At 33.0% G+C, this 16334-nt stretch overlaps 1 protein-coding gene across 3 annotated transcripts in view; it reads left to right on the top strand.

Annotated features, from left to right (window-relative positions):
* The window catches only part of LOC106473011 (protein muscleblind-like), a 222470-nt gene extending 207368 nt beyond the window's left edge, over positions 1-15102 (top strand). For all 3 annotated transcript variants that reach the window (XM_022402459.1, XM_013933694.2, XM_013933686.2), the window contains 3 exons: positions 3438-3573; positions 7219-7303; positions 8003-15102. In XM_022402459.1, coding sequence (XP_022258167.1) covers positions 3438-3573; positions 7219-7253 — 171 coding nt within the window. In that variant the 3' untranslated portion in view covers positions 7254-7303; positions 8003-15102. The remainder of the gene's footprint in view (positions 1-3437; positions 3574-7218; positions 7304-8002) is intronic.
* The last annotated feature ends 1232 nt before the right edge of the window (positions 15103-16334 follow it).

The raw sequence follows: 16334 nt of genomic DNA, 5'->3' as shown, positions 1-16334 counted from the left end.
AGGAAATATCTGCTGAAGATTTTCGCCAGATACTAATCATAGCAGAACCGTCTGGAAAATGATCTATAGGAAATAGTACAGCTTATAAAATGAGGCAGATCAACGTAGGCCGGTAAGGCAATCACTGATTGGCATGTCATTAAGCCAGTCAGGAAATGTCACAGACCTACTGAAGGATGTGTAGATTGTATAGAAATTCTTTTTTGGCGTCAAAGGACAGGTTTATGTGTTTTAATAAAGGTGGCTTCCAAAATATAGAGATGAAAGGTTGACAGACCATTTGCAATAATTTTAAACCTGCTATCCGTGTAGTTGTCAGCACAAGTCGGGTTCACTGGTAATTACTGGCCAATCGCTGATTCACATTTTGGTGGTAGAACTTTTGTTTTACAGGATCGACATGGTAAATTATTTTCTTTCACACTCTTAGTTCTTATGGATGTGGATACATGTTGTTTAATTCTATCCTGCAATCTTTGTGAAGTGCGACCTATGTACCGACATTCGCAGTGGCACGATAATTCATAAATAACCATACTTTTCTATGTGGTAGGTATCGCATCTTTGGATCCTCACGACGTCGTTCTAATCCATGTCGTCACATCTGGCCATTCTCTACATGAAACTATGAATCTTTTCAATAGTCTTACAGCTTAGTTTCCATTGCAAAGGGCCTTATCGTAAGACTGATGGCTTTCCATAATGCATATATTGTACGAGAATGGAGGTTTCCCAGTGCCAGCTTTAACAGTCCGATCGCACAGAAATCCGGGGGACAGGACCGATATGTCTTTGCATGAGCTATTACAAGTACCATTTTGTACTCCAGCTGCTTGTGGTATGCGATGGTTGAATGAATATGTTATGAAGGAAATTTCTGTATACATGACTTATGCCACTTCTTCAGATGAAGATCTTTCTCGATTATGTTTCGTCCTGTTGCTTGAGTCACGTGAACGGCTTTTGCTACTGAACTTTATGTTCGTAAATTCTCAACTGTTACAAGACGCCGCACTTTGTTTACCCCAACGGAAGACGACTTGTTGTAAGTTCTTTCTGGAGGGCCCTGGTACCCCAAAGTTATTATATACGAAGGATATTCTCGTCTTCTTAATTCGAAATCTCCGACTTAAACACATCTTTATGCTCTGAGTGTGTGCATATCTTGCGTCGGAAAAGGCTTGTTAAAAAAGTGATCAGTTTTTGGCAGCATCGCACTACCAACGCAACGCCCAGTAATGTAAGAATGTAGCTTTGATCTACACCGCTTCTTCCGCAACATAATATAGTGAGTGTTTGTCACGTGACTTGCAGATTTAAAATATTCAACCCACTTTTTACTCGAAGGGATGCATTTCTATGCAATTTAGAAATCAGTTACAAGACGATTTCTTTCAGCATGCTTCCCTGAAAGAATTTCGAATTGACATTTGCTACCCTCATTTAGAACTTGAAATTTTACCTCATTTACGTATCTGTTATATAAGACTTTGTAAAAAAAAATATTGTTATTGAATGAAGGAGGTAAATATTGATTGTGATTTATTATAACGGTAAAAATTTTGTACAGCAGCAGCCAGATCATTTAAGTAAACTTTCCTGTACTTGTTCTTAATATGAGGGGAGTTTTGCACACCATCTGTGTGCTTATCTTATCTAGCAACGAAGTTCAGACAATGATTACTTTTGCAGTTGCTAGTTTCACCTGATATTTATTGTAAAAGCCCATTAAGTTAGGATTTCTTATTACCTCACGTTGGTGAGCTTTATTAATGGTATTTGATGTCATCTTGGGTCTTAGTGTTGTGATGAAATATTGTTCCCCAATCTCCTATCAATGTGTTCAACTCGCTGTGATCTCTTTTATATAAGTATACTCCTCTTCAAAAGCGTTTTTAATAGGGAGACATAAGAAAAATTTCCTTCTTAAAATACTGATTACAAATTTATCTTGTGGTCTATGCAACAGAGTTGTCTACCATAACACGTTAAGACTAGCTGTTATTCCACCTATTCGACTCTTTATTTGTCTGTGTTTTGAGATCGCATGCACAAGCACCTCAGGTCTAGTCAATATTTGTTGCATATAAAAATAGCTTTTCCTTGTTATTTGATCTCCATATGTCTGTTTGTTTGTTATGAATTTCGTGCAAATCTACACGAGGGCTATCTGCGCTAGCCATCCCTACTTTAACAGTGTAAGATCAGAGAGAAGGCGACTAGTCATCACCACCAACCGCCAACTCTTGGGCTACTCTTTTACCAACGAATAGTGTGATTGATCGTCACGTTATAACGCCCCCACGGCTGAAAGGGCGAGTATGTTTGGTGTGACGGGACTTCGAACCCGCGACCCGCAGATTGCGAGTCGAGCGCCTTAGCCACCTGGCCATGCCGGGCCGATCTCCATATGTATTTACTTTATATACACAGTAGTTGTGATTAAAAAATGCTAGTTTTGAAATTGAATAAAAATAAACGAATATAAAGTGTATTAGTATGTTTCACGTAATATTTTATTATTATTATATTTTATTATTAATATATTATTAATATTTCACGTTGCTAAAATGTTTTGATTATGTTTTAAGCATTTTGCATACAAAATCAGTTATTGATAACTAAAAGAGAGAGAGATGCTAAAACGTGTTTTCAAGAAATCTAGTATCTTAAAACACAAGATTGCACTGGCCAGTTTGCCCAAAGCTTGCTTGGCAATCTCTTGAGCCTTCATGCTTTTATTACCTTCGTGAAATTTTGACCCGCAAGTCTCTCATTACAAAGAGTTAAAATACAAAGAAAAACGAACGATTTCACCACAATATTTCACGTGTAACATTTCTTTGCATGTTCTAATAAAATGTAGCTAAAACGTTTAACAATTATCCTTTCTATACCTATTCAGGAGTGTATGTACAAAAAAAGTTTCGAATAAATCCCTTACAGATTGTAAATAGAAATATGATTCCACGTTCAATGAAACTTTGTATTCCCTCCTTGGTCATATTACAATATTCCTTAATAACAAATAGGTTTTACTCTTTTTTTACTTTTTATTTTCTAATCAACACAAGAAGATGAGCTACGTCACGATATTTTTTATCAACGCTGTTTTTGTTGTTGTTCTTATTGAAAAAAAAGGAAGAACTTGTATATCCCTAGAACTAATTTCCAGTATACGTATGTCATTAATATGAAACTAATATCGTTTCGTAAAGAAGCTATTACCGCCTTCGAAACGAAACATGTTCGATATAAATTCTATCATTCTTCGCAAAACGTGTGAAAGTTTTTTTATAATAGTTTGCAAACATTTTTTATTGAAACGTTAAATTAATCTGTTTCACAGGCTTTTCCCTAAATGGCCTCTTACACTAAATTTTTAATAGTGTGCAAATATGTTTTTTTTTTAATTGACACTTTAACCTGTTCCACAGGCATTTCCCGGAATGGTCCCTTACACTAAAAGACCAGCCCTTGACAAGAGTGGACTCCCTGTTTATCAACCAAGCGCCACACCTTATCATCAAGCCCTTACCATGCAGGTTCAACAGCCCTTTGTGCCTGTTTCTTGTAAGTTCCCACGCTTTGTTTATTAAATTTTAATATTTTGTGTATGAATTTGGGCCAGATGTCTTGAGCTAATAAAATTTAATTACACCATCAATAGAATAATAGAATATTTGTGTTCTCTTTCTTTCCAGAAATTTGTTGAAGATGGCATCCACAGATCTTTTAGATATATTCTCCCGTTGAAATTATTTTACCTCAAGTTATACAGGGTGTCCAAAAATTATCTTAACAAATATAAGAAACATATATTTTTTCACGAGCGAAGCATTATACACCACACAATGTCCGCATTTCACGTGCCCACCGTTGTGGAAATTGAACAAGCAAGGAATTTTTGATTGCATAATTGTAGGACATCCTGTGCAATTATTAACCAAAGCATTTTAAATGCATTCTAATGTGCACGAGCATGTAATTATTGAGACGTTTTTACAATCTAACCTAAAATTTCCGAAATAAAAGAACTTACCGGAAAAAAAAAAACACAGAAAAATATGGTTGTCAAAAGCCCAGTAGTGACGTACAAATTATATCAAAAATCCCATTTCCTTACACGATCTTATCATAACCATTTTCAGTAAACTGTTTTCTTAATGTTCAATGTAATTTTATTATGTATCAGTAAAAAAAAAAAAGTGTAATATGTAATTTTTGAGAGCCAATGAGCTCGCATAGGATAAAAGTAAACTTAATATTTGGCGAGTACTATTTCAGAAAGTGTGTCAGAATTGTTTATTCTTAACGTCGTTTACAGCAACACTAATGGCATATCTTCCATTCATAAAAAAACACGAATATAATTACAGGTTGTTTATACTCATACCAAACATGATTAATAATTAAAAGATACAGATGTATGGTAAATCTTAAACAGTGACTCTGTGTGTGTGTGTGTGTCCACCGCAGGGAATCGAATCCTGGATTTTACCATTGTAAATCTGTAAGTTTACTTCTGATCCATCGGGGGACAACAGTGAATATAGTAGTCTTTAATCTCTAAATTAAATGCCTTTTTCAGTGTTGATTCGTTTTCTGAAAACCACAGCTGTAAAATTAAGTTTGTGGTATATTTTACATTAATTTATCGCTTTTAGATAAAATTCCTGTAGAACGCATGCGCGCTTTTCAACAGGCCAAAACGAACGACTTCAAATCATTTATTTATTAAAAAGAAAACTTTGAAACCAGTATTGCAAATGGCTCTAATGCTTATGTAGTTTTTCCTCAGTTGGTTTGTTTGCTTCATCATTTTGCACAAGCCTCCCGATGGGCACAGCATAGATTGCCCATCGTGTAACGTTGTGCTTATCAACAAACGAATAATTTTGCGCAAAGCCACATAAGGACTATCTACACATAGCTATTCCTAAGTTTCAGCTTAGTTTGAAGATAGCTAGTCAACAAGACCAACAGCTAACTCTTAGGTTACTTATGTCCAATCTAATAGTAGGATTCGACCATCACTATTATAACACAAACACAGCTTCGAACTGCGGGGTGCGTTTTGTGGCAACAGATCGCAAACCATGAATCTTCGAATTCTCGGTATTCGTACGTTAATAATTAGGTCATGACCAGCCCAATTTTAGTAGAGGAAACATTGTATATATTTTTTTCTAATTCATAATTACTTGTTTACTAATTGTTGCAACAACGGTACAAAATCTCGAGCTGTACAAACGTTGCACGGTTAACATCAGCTTTTATTGTTGTTGGTTGGATTTCGTGCAAAGCTACTCGAGAGTTATCTGCGCTAGTCGTCCCAGATTTTAAAGTGATAGATTAGAGGGAAGATCTAGTCAACACCACCCACCGCCAGCTCTTGGGCTACTCTAATCGAATAGTAGAATTTGACTGTTAACTCTTATATCATACCCACGGTTCCAAAAAAGCGAAGCGCGATTTTCTGGGCGGTAAAAGGCCCGAACCACGGATCTACAGTCCAGCACGCTAACCACTGAGCCACGCTCAGCCCGTTATTTAATGATATAAATAATAATAATTTCCCACGACATATTAGTTAATACATATTAGTGTTTAATTAGTGTAAAATCTAAAAACTTGACAACAATCACATTTTCCTCATCGTCATTCAACCTTTAAGAAAACAGGGAACACATTTTACTGTTGTTATTTTTTTCCAGTGAATTTTTAAATATTTTCGGAAATTTTAGGTTTTAGTCTTACGTGATTATTTAAATGTATTTAAAATGTAATTTTGACTTACAAAGCAAGGTTAAAACATAAATCTTTGATAAAAGAAGAACGAATAAAAGTGATTTTTTTTTTACATTTAAAGCTATATTTAAGCAGTATATAGTAATTTCCATACAGCAAGTGAATAAAGTTTTAGTTAAACGACGATTTAATTATTAAAGATGTGCAGTATGTCACAGCTGTTGTCATTTTGGTTCATATTACACCCTGGCGTTCAAAATTCTCCTGTGAGTCTGGCGTATCGCCATATCGTTACTATGTTAAATTAGGACATCGTTTGGGTTTGATTCATTCATCAAGTTTCATCTAGAATATTTTATTTAATTATATTATCATCTCAAAAGTTAAAGCTCCACATTAAAATGGAAAAAAAAATCGAGTAGTTTATTTGTTTGTTTCATTAAACTTCGTCCAAAACTACTCAAGGCCTACCTGGGCTAGCCATCCCGAATTTTCAAGTAATTGACTAGATGGAAGGCAGCTAGTCAACATCAGCCACCGAAAACTTTTGGCCTATACTAATCGAATTATGAGATTCACCGTCACATTATGACGTCCCTCACGAATCAAAGGGCGAGCATGTTCTGTAACGAATTCGAGCACCCGAACCATCAGGTCCTTCCAGGCCCTAAAATTCAAGAACATTATAATTGTCACTGTTTAGAAAATCTGGTAGAATCATATTTAGAACGCCGAAAATAAGAGCACATTGAAACTCATAAGTCCAAGTTGGGTTGGTCTTTTCTTGCCTTTGTCGTTCATTGACTTTTACAAAACCTTACTGATTATTCTCAGCTTAAAATTATTTGTAGTTTTGTGCAATTTGAGTGAGTTCGTAATATAGTCCTCTATGTTTAGCATTTTTTTTAAAGAAATGAAAATTAACACTGGGCAATATTTGACACCCATTCATGTTAACTGAGCGGATATTCAAAGCATTGAATTTATAACACCGCAGATCTTCTAATCCTCAACCACAAGTCTTAATGGTGATTGACATAACGAAGAATACCTCCGATTTTTTTTCCTACTAAAGATGTGAAGATTATGACTTGAAGCATACCAGGTCACTGTCTTTGGTGCTTATAGAATATCTCGATTAGTTCTGATGTGACTTCAAAAATCGTTGGTCTCTTAACAAAATAATTAGCACTATTAGCGTAGGGTTACGTGTGTTTTATGCAATTAAGGCATGGAAAGGCATGGTTATTACCTCTGTTTATATTTGGTTTTTTTTTTTGCTTGCTTATTCTTAGGGCAAACCCACATTGCGCTATCTGCTGTGCCCACCGCGCGGAATCGTACCCTGGATTTTAGCGTTGTAAGTCCGTAAACTTACCGCTGTCCCACTGGGGGGCCTGCAATAATGTTTGGTTTTATTATATTTACTGTCTATTTCATGAAAATTCTTTCTTTTCTTTTTTACAGTTGCTGTGCACCCTGGTAGTATGCCGAGATTTTAAGTCAGGTTTGTGTAATCGGCCACAGCGTCGCTATGTCCATCTTTCAAAATGTAAGTTGCATATAATTTTATAAAAATGAACAATGAGTGAACTTAACTAGTTGCTCATTTAAAATAAATATACACTCCTTAACAATAATAACTTTCATTTAGCACAACTGATCGTAAAGGATCGTAAAATGGTATTCTTGAAGCGTTTTTTTTTTTCCTGTATTCTTATGGAATCTCTTTTGTTCTTTCTTTCAGCGATTATAGAACACTTACTTATTGCCAAAATAACCCCGGTGTATGTTATTATAGGTCAACTACATTCAATAGTGTATAATTTTGTTCAAATGCAAACATGGAATTTAAGCCTGAGAACAGATATTTTCAAATACAATTGATTATAGGCCAACTACGTTTAAACACACGTAAAAATTCACAGAGCCAACTGATATTTAAGCGAAAGAGATTTTATTTCAACTAATTTAAATGAGTTACATTATAACACAGTCGATTTTAATTTTACGGTATAATTTTTAACGAAACATTTTTAAACCTTATCAATAAGAAATCACGGAGCTCTTTAAATATTCAATTATTTGTTATATAATATAGAACAATTAAATCAGGCTGTAAATTTAAATATTATTTCCCAAAACTTTCTTTCAAAATGACACACTTAATGATACGAACTCTTATTACTTAAAAAAAAAACGAGTGTAATTTGTAATTTTTCATTTTCTTGCGTTTCCGTTATTTTTACAGATTTTGTGAAAGTGGTGAATGGGAAGAGACAGAGTGTCGCGATGCAGTCAAAGGGAAGAGTTCCACCTGTCAATCTTCTTGTGGACTTGCCTTGTTTAAATACTCTGGCTTTGTAGATTCTAGAGTTTTATTCATGGCTAAGATTATTGGATAACTAGTACTTTTTTACCTATAGTGGGGTACGGGGGTTACCAAGAAACTTTGACACTGATGGGAAATGAAACGTTAACTTTCACCACCAAAGAGATGTAAGATAAGTTGTGAGATTGTTTTTTTTTAATTACTCGTATATTGCTAAAAAGCGAACTCTTTTCTGAAAGGGATAGATTTTTGTATTTCGATTTATGATATTTTATTTGTTTTATATCAAACTGAATGGCATTTTAGAGGAAAGGAATTCCTTCATAAAAAATACATTACTCAAAATTTCAACTCTAGAGGGCGATTTTTATAGGGTCGCCCTTCTGAAATTCGTGCAAGAGCTTATAAAAACAATTTTGGAAATGTTTGGAGATCTAGTCACAAAGATGACGGCCAAGAAAAAGTAAAAATGTCCCACGTGCCATGTATTATGGCGACATTGGAAAATTTAAAATGTAACTATCAAATTACTTTTTCTTTTTAATTTGTGAAAAATGATAATCTTCAGTTGGTCATAATATCTTTTTTTTGCAGCAAGCATTTCGTTCTTTGTGATATTTAAATGTAAATTTTGTGTTTCCTAACTTACCTAGTGCCATTTTTTTATTGTAACAAGTCCTTTCCATGAAATGTAAAAATTAAACTATTTTTAATGTTATTGTTTTTCTTTTAATTATTCTAGTAGAATAAACTAATCTTTTACAGACTTTCAGTACAACTGGTTGAAAGATAGAGATCAAGCTGAGCAGCAAAGCTCCTTTTTTGATTGAATAATTTGAAATTACTTGAATACTTTACAAAGGCAAGCACTCTGGCGTCTAGTTTAAAATTTAAAAACAGTTCGTAAATAGTATTAAGCGACTTTTGAATTAGTTAAATTGTTTTTTTTAATAACTGAATTTTTAAAAACTGTCTCCCAAAATCTGATCAATTTAAAAACTATGATTGTAATACAAAGTTACAAATAAATGAATAAACACTTAGATTAGATATATTTATTCTGTTTGTCGAAAAGAATGTCTTTTTTTAGGTATATATGCATATGTATATGAAATTACTGACGTACACGTTAGTTTTTTAACTGATATAACAGAACAAACCTGTTATGTGTTATCCATTTTTATATAACTAAAAACTTAAATATTAGTTATTGAGTATTGATACAAGTGATTGTTGGACACGAAGAAGAGTGATGGGATATTTTTAAGACAATTATTACACTGTGACATCTAAGATGATCATCTATATTGTTTAATAAGTACGATCATGTAAGATATGCTTAATTCGAAACTCCTATGTTTAGCTGATTACTGGGTGTTGGACGTAGAATTTAACGTGTTTAATAAATAAGTTGTACCGAAATATATATTGAATGTGATTTTTTTCAATCGATGTGTTGGTTTTAGTTCGTGCGAGAAACTAAGAATTTGTTACCCAGTGTCAAAAATGTGTACTAATAAAGTATTTTAAACTGTTACTGGTTATAGCTATAATGCTGCGCAAATTAACAAGACCATTAAAAGCGATAAATGTGTCAGATATCAGTTCAGACTTGTGAGAAATATGTCAAAAACTTTTGTTCACAGAAGATGAAGGATTTGGTTTCTGTTTCTCAGTTAAAGGGGGAGCACTTCCACTTTGTGCAACAATAACACACTTCACTAGTATCTGCATCCATAAAGACCGATGAATGGCTGGCTTCAAACTGATTGTAATACGGTGATACCAATATAAGCGCTTGCTGTGGCCTTAAAGATCATTATTGTCGTTGTAACTCAACATCTCATATTGCTAAGCCATCTGTTAAACATGGAAAAATGATTATAAAATATGCATTAAACTAATAAACATCTGAACTAGACTGATTTAGCTTGGGCCTTAGATAATGAAAACGCAACCGACGACAGCAGACCATCTTTTTATACTTTTAGTAATGTAGCTATCATGCACCAGGTATTTTATAGCTATGAAACAAAAAGTGATAAGAAATTGGGTGCACTGTCGATAAAGTCTTCGTTATGTAGACTATTTTAAAATTATTATAAACTAGTGTTAGTAATAAAACGTTGCAAGCATAACTTCCATTTACTAAACCTTTCAATTTATCAAGGATCATAAAAAAAAAAATCATGATAATGTAACAGATGTCGGCAGACGCAAGAGATCGCGGAGTTGTTATACGATACTGCTCCTGTCTGAAACACTGGTGGCACATAGCGTAAGGACCGAGTTACGTGTTTTTATGCATGTAAAGAAAGGTTTTTTGTTTTCGTACTCTAGGGTGGTGCTACTTTATCTCCAAAGATGATCAAATCATCATCTCTCTAAAGAAGTGTGATAAGCCGAACCAGATCTGTTTGGATCATCCGATCTGGTTCCCGATCCGTGTGGATTCACACGATTTGTCAGACTCTTGATCTATCTAAATATATATATATATATATACAATGGTCACGTTAGTTGCTGTTTTCTGTTTGTGGAAGTATAATTAAGGGTTGGTTTTAAAGTAGTAAAGTTGTTTTTGTCAATGTCCTCGTCCTTCTGACGTGAATAAGTCTTGTTGAGATCTATGTTAGTTTTGCAAAACCTGACGACTTTAATAGTCTGTTTACACTTAGTGTATTTCAAGTAATGTAAACTAGCCACTGTGTGAAGTGGAACTTACGTTTTAGATAATAATGATTTTCAAATACAATCTGTGATTGAAAATGTTCCTCATGTTTCTGTTCTACTAACTTAAATGTTTATAATCGATATTGAATTTTGTCTTGTCAATAAACACAGTAAAATGGTCACATCTAATATTCCTGGGCTCTAGCAAACTAGGCTGGTCATGACTTAATGGTTAGCGTACCGGGCTATGGATCCGAGGGTCCACGGTTCGTCACCCATTACGGCAAAAAAAAAAATCGCGCTCTACACTTTGGGTCAAGGGGGGTGATAAGAGTAATGGACAAATCCTACTATTTGATTAGAGTAGTCCAAGAAGTGGCGGTGGATTCTGTTGACTAGCTGCCTTCCACCTAGTCTGTCAATTGAAACTTAGGGACGGCTAGCTAAGATAGCCCTTGTGTAGCTTTGCGCAAATATCCGAAGCAAACCAAACTCTAATGAATTGAGAATAACTGTGTTTGTTTACGTTTTGTTTAAGTCTAAGCATATCATAATCCCATGTAGAAATTATTACTCTTTAACTGTGAATTGCCAACTTTTTAGTGAGAAAGTGAACTTGAGAAACTCTTTAAAGTCGAAAGAGTTACTCAATCTTCACTCGATATATATATGTATGTTACAAAATAATCTTAATGACTAGTTGTCATTTTAATGACATTATTTCGTGTGTTTTTAAAATAATATTAGTAACTTTGTAGTCAGAAAATCCAACATTTAGAAAGTTTGTGTGTGTGTGTGTGTGTATTTGTCGTGCATGATATTCAAAGTGTTAATAGTATTGCTGATTTAATGGTTTTTCATTGTTTAAACCAAAAAGTGACCCAAGTAGCAACGTCCAGTTTTTCTTCAAGAAAAAAAATCTCACCTTAAAATTTTTGAAATCACTATTTCAGATTCACGAACGTTAGTTCACGAATCGCCAGAACTTTTATTTGGATTTTTGTACATGTTTATGTACAACATTGTACTGTTTATAAAGAAGTATTTTATATGGGAATAGATAATGACGAAATTAATTTATACATATGTTGGTTACTGAAGTGTCGAAATTAAATTAAATATCATAAACTGTACGTCCCCCGGTGGATCAGCGGTAAGTTCACGGACTTACAAAGCAGAGTTCAATTCCCTGCGGTAGACACAGCAGATAGCCCCATGTGGCTTTGCTCTAAAGCAAACAAACATAACCTGTAAGAGCAACTGAGACTATAAACGAAAAGCTAAAGCTTCTGCCATGCAAAATCCCTGCTGAAATCTAAATGTTGACTGTTGTCTATAAGGATTTGAACTAAATAGCATAACCCATGTGTGTTCTAATACATATCTTCAATCCATTACCCAGTAATGGCATACATCCCATTAAGTAATAATCAATATTAAAATAGTCGGTAGAATCGATATACGAATAAGTTAAGCAGTAAGTATTTAAAAATATTCTGTACTACATATATCACGGAATCTATTCTGTGGAACGTTTTTCACTCGTTCAAGGAAAATAGTTGAAGAATAATTGTTTTGGTACGAGTTATAACTGAATAATGTTCTGAAATTCAAAAGTTTCGAAGTATGTTTTGGTAACTGATCAAAGGTTACGGAAAAGATTTTCAATGTTGTTACTAATAGTTGGTTTACATATTTTTTATAAATTAACTGGAATTTTTGTCAAATGTATTAAAGTTTTAAAACGTTTTCAAGATATATTCTCCTTTTAAAACAATTTTTGTTCTTAGTAAAAAAAAACTAGTTACAATTACTTTGTATTGATTATTTCTTTAAGTCAGTAAATATTTATATTCTATACATTTTTCTTTTCTTATCTGAAAACAAAATATTATTTGTTTTCATTGTATTCAGATGTAAGTATGTAGAGCATGTTAGTCACTGAGGCAACTCCCTGAAAGAAAACTGTAACGTTCAAAACTTCTCTCATTTGCCTCAACACTGAATGTTGTATTTAGGGAAAAATTTTAACTGTTTATATATCTAGGTGTGTGGGGTTTGAAAATAGAAAATGTACAGGAGTGACTATAACACAAGTTGTTCCAATGAAAGTGTTATTTTTTTTATGTAAGGTTCCTTTCTATTTCTTTTATGTATGTTTGTTTCGTTTACAAATATATAAAAAAATTCAGTGGATTTTAACATTAAATCAGGTATGTTTCTATCAAACGATATGACTATTTTTAATCGTTATTGTATATTTTTATGTTTTAATGACACTCACTTTTAAGATTTACAATAACTCACCTCATAACACATACTTATAGTAAAGCAATCCATTCTTTATTAGCCAAGTATAAATATTAACGAACTTGATTACTGATATCTTCGAATTATTTCAGAATGATTATACATTTTCTCCAAATTAACAGCAAATTGTTAATCTTCGTTTGTTCTTTCATCATGAACAAATATCCATAGAAAAAAAATAATAATAGAAGGGGCCTTGAAGACTTGTCATTCGTTCATCTAGTTGTTGTTTTACTACTTTGGATATCGTTTGAAATTACTGGATAACAGAAGTGCAGATATTCAGTAACGACAATATTGCAACGTGAATTGCAAATAAATAATACAAAACTCAGAAATATCAAATACCATTGTTACTGCTCGATCAAAGTATACAGTTTTTACTGTCACAGTCATGTTAAATTATAAAAAAAATTATCTTACTATAATTACTTTTTTAATATTAATACACTCCTAATTTTTCTTTTTCAGAAAACTAAAATGCAGCGGTTATTATTAATAACGCGTCCTTATGATTTTCTGAAACACGTTGTATTGATTACAGTTATACGTGGTTTTTCAACTGTGATAATTCAGTAGTATGAATATGGAATGGTAGTAAATATTCTAGTTTAAACAGATTTATGTTTGCAATTGGAATATCTTGTGTTATAACATGGAAAAGGGATTATTTTAAATGTTTCTTGTGGAATTAGGCATAGCCTTGTAATTATATTATAGTACAGTCAAAAATACTTTTTGCTTCATAAATATCTTTTAAGAATTTTTTTTCCTCAAAAAGCTGAGTTATAATTTAAAAGGTACACATTTTTATTTCAGTATAATTCTAGGAAATATTAATCAGGGGGTATGAAATTTTGAACAAATTCGTTTTCATGTTATATTTTTGCATTATTCTTATTTTTAAATGATATGAAAAAGTGTAAAAACGTGTATAAGTTTGATAAATCTATCCCTTTTCCTAGAGTTTACTCCAAGATTTGAAAAGTCGAGAGAACCATTAAGTTTATATTACATAATCTCTACCAGAAAATATGTCTGAAGTTAGAAGAAAGTATTACCACATGTTTAAAATAAATATAAACACGTCTTAGCAGTGTAGAGGTAAAAACAAAAAGTAAATCAACTATATGATTGTAACATGAACGTTGACAAGAGTCCTCATTCAACTTCAGTATCTTTAAAGTGTCAGTTGCACTGTGAGGCTTTGAATTTCAGAATCATATTCCATTTGGATTCAGATTCGTAAGGTAAGAAAAACACCTGGTGAAACGGGTGTACGTTGAATAGAAATGTGAATAATTTTATGTTATAAAAGAAGGTGGACAAGTTTAATATATTCGTTGACTTACCGTTGTGTTTATTTTGAAAATGCTTAATATCAATGAAGTATAACCAATAAAAGTATTTGAATGGTACTTCAATTCTACATTTTTTCTCATTGTTAGACTAATAATGATTGTGACTTTTATGGTTATGATGAATGATAAGTTCATTACTTATTTGTTTAAATATACTTCGAGAATGATGTTATATAAGAATGATTAAGTAACCACCAAGAAACTTGTCGGACATTCTTCTAGATGAAGTATTGTCTCTGCATGGAAATGACTTGAAATGGAAAGATTTCAATAAATAAACAAGAAGTGTTGGTATGAAAAACTCATATTTTTAACAAACTTATAAAAAAGACAAATGCTCAAGAAAATTACACAGTTGATGAACAATTGATCATTGCTTAAAAATTGAATGTGTCCAATTACGAGTGTCAAAGAAGTAGTTGGTGTTTTAATCCAAGAATTGGTTTGTCAAGTTCCCGCATCACCATCGCTGTTACTGCTTCTCCGTAGGACCAAACACCAACTTCTTGGTGTTACCAACCCCGAACTTTTCCTGAGCAACCATAGTGGCTCCAAAGAAGACGACATTTTTTGTTGTATGCTTGGCTTTGTCATGCTGCTTGCTGTATGTTGACCAATAAGCTGTATCACTACACGTCAGTAACCTAAAATAAAGTTGCATTTATATTAGGACCAGTGATGGCTCATCGATAATTTCTTATTAAATGTGTCAAAATCCACAGCGAAAACTGCCAAATTAAATCACCCCTTTTACAAAAAACGAGTACAACATCACTTTGCGTCATGTAACTACTGAACACTTTATAAATATCTAGAACATGAATAAATATTAATTTTTTATTATTACCAAACAACTTATATACTTTATTTAATCCTAGGTAGATTCCATTGGTCATTTTAAAGTTTTCCTAGTTTGTCCTAATATTCTATATTAGATATAGAAGTTTCTTTTACTCTTATAATTACAATCTTGTTTCTCTAATAATTAATTTATTTTAAGTGAGATTACAACCGAGCTTGGGATTTCTGAGCTGACGAGCCGGATTCGAATCGATGCGGTATCACAAAATATTTCACGCATTTTTAGCTGTGGGTGCGTTATAAAAGTGACAGTAAATCCCTCAGCGTCGGTTTTAGGGTGCTACTTACTGGCTGCCTTTCCTATAGCCAGTAGTTCAAAATTAGGGACAGCAGTAGATAGCCATAGTACCTTTACCATAAATACAAGGTACAAATAGACTAAAACCTGTTAACTTCGATGTATACAAAAAGTACACCTCCAATAATTTCTCTAAATAAAAAGGAACCGATATGTCAGTGAGTAATAATATTTGGAATATTAACAAGCTAGGTACTGTGCTCTTTTTTTTCTGTAGTTGTTCGTGTATACCAAATGTATCTCTCGTAACGGGGGGAACACTAAAATAAAGAGAGCGGCCACAGAAAGTTGGAATATAATTACTACCCATACGACCCACCGGTGAGTAATATAGATAATATAACTGTCAGCAAAAGTTACATTTCCTGAAATCATATACAATGAATCACAATGTTTGCGCATTACAACAACAACAAACAAATATACAAAAAAAAAGGGGATCAGTATACATTACATTAGATTGTAAGATTCATGTAATAAATTTTTAGCATAAAATAATTTTCATTCATATGTAAAATCCATTTGTGTACACGCATGATGATAATTATGCATCTAAGTACTACTGTAAAAATAAATATTTTCTCGCTTTTCAGAATAAAAGTCCAATTAATTTCATATTATTGAAAAAAGATAAAGAATTATTTGCCTTCACAAATAAAAGGGTATATTGTTTTTGGAAGGAAAATAACGCCGTGTGTCACCACACAAAGATAAAAACAAAACTCTATAACCCTTTCAGCACGAGCTC

Source organism: Limulus polyphemus, unplaced genomic scaffold (assembly GCF_000517525.1).
Source record: "Limulus polyphemus unplaced genomic scaffold, Limulus_polyphemus-2.1.2 Scaffold125, whole genome shotgun sequence".
In the NCBI taxonomy this organism is placed as follows: Eukaryota; Metazoa; Arthropoda; class Merostomata; order Xiphosura; family Limulidae; genus Limulus; species Limulus polyphemus.
The sequence above is the reverse complement of the archived record's forward strand: the minus strand, read 5'-3'. Positions and strand labels throughout refer to the sequence as shown.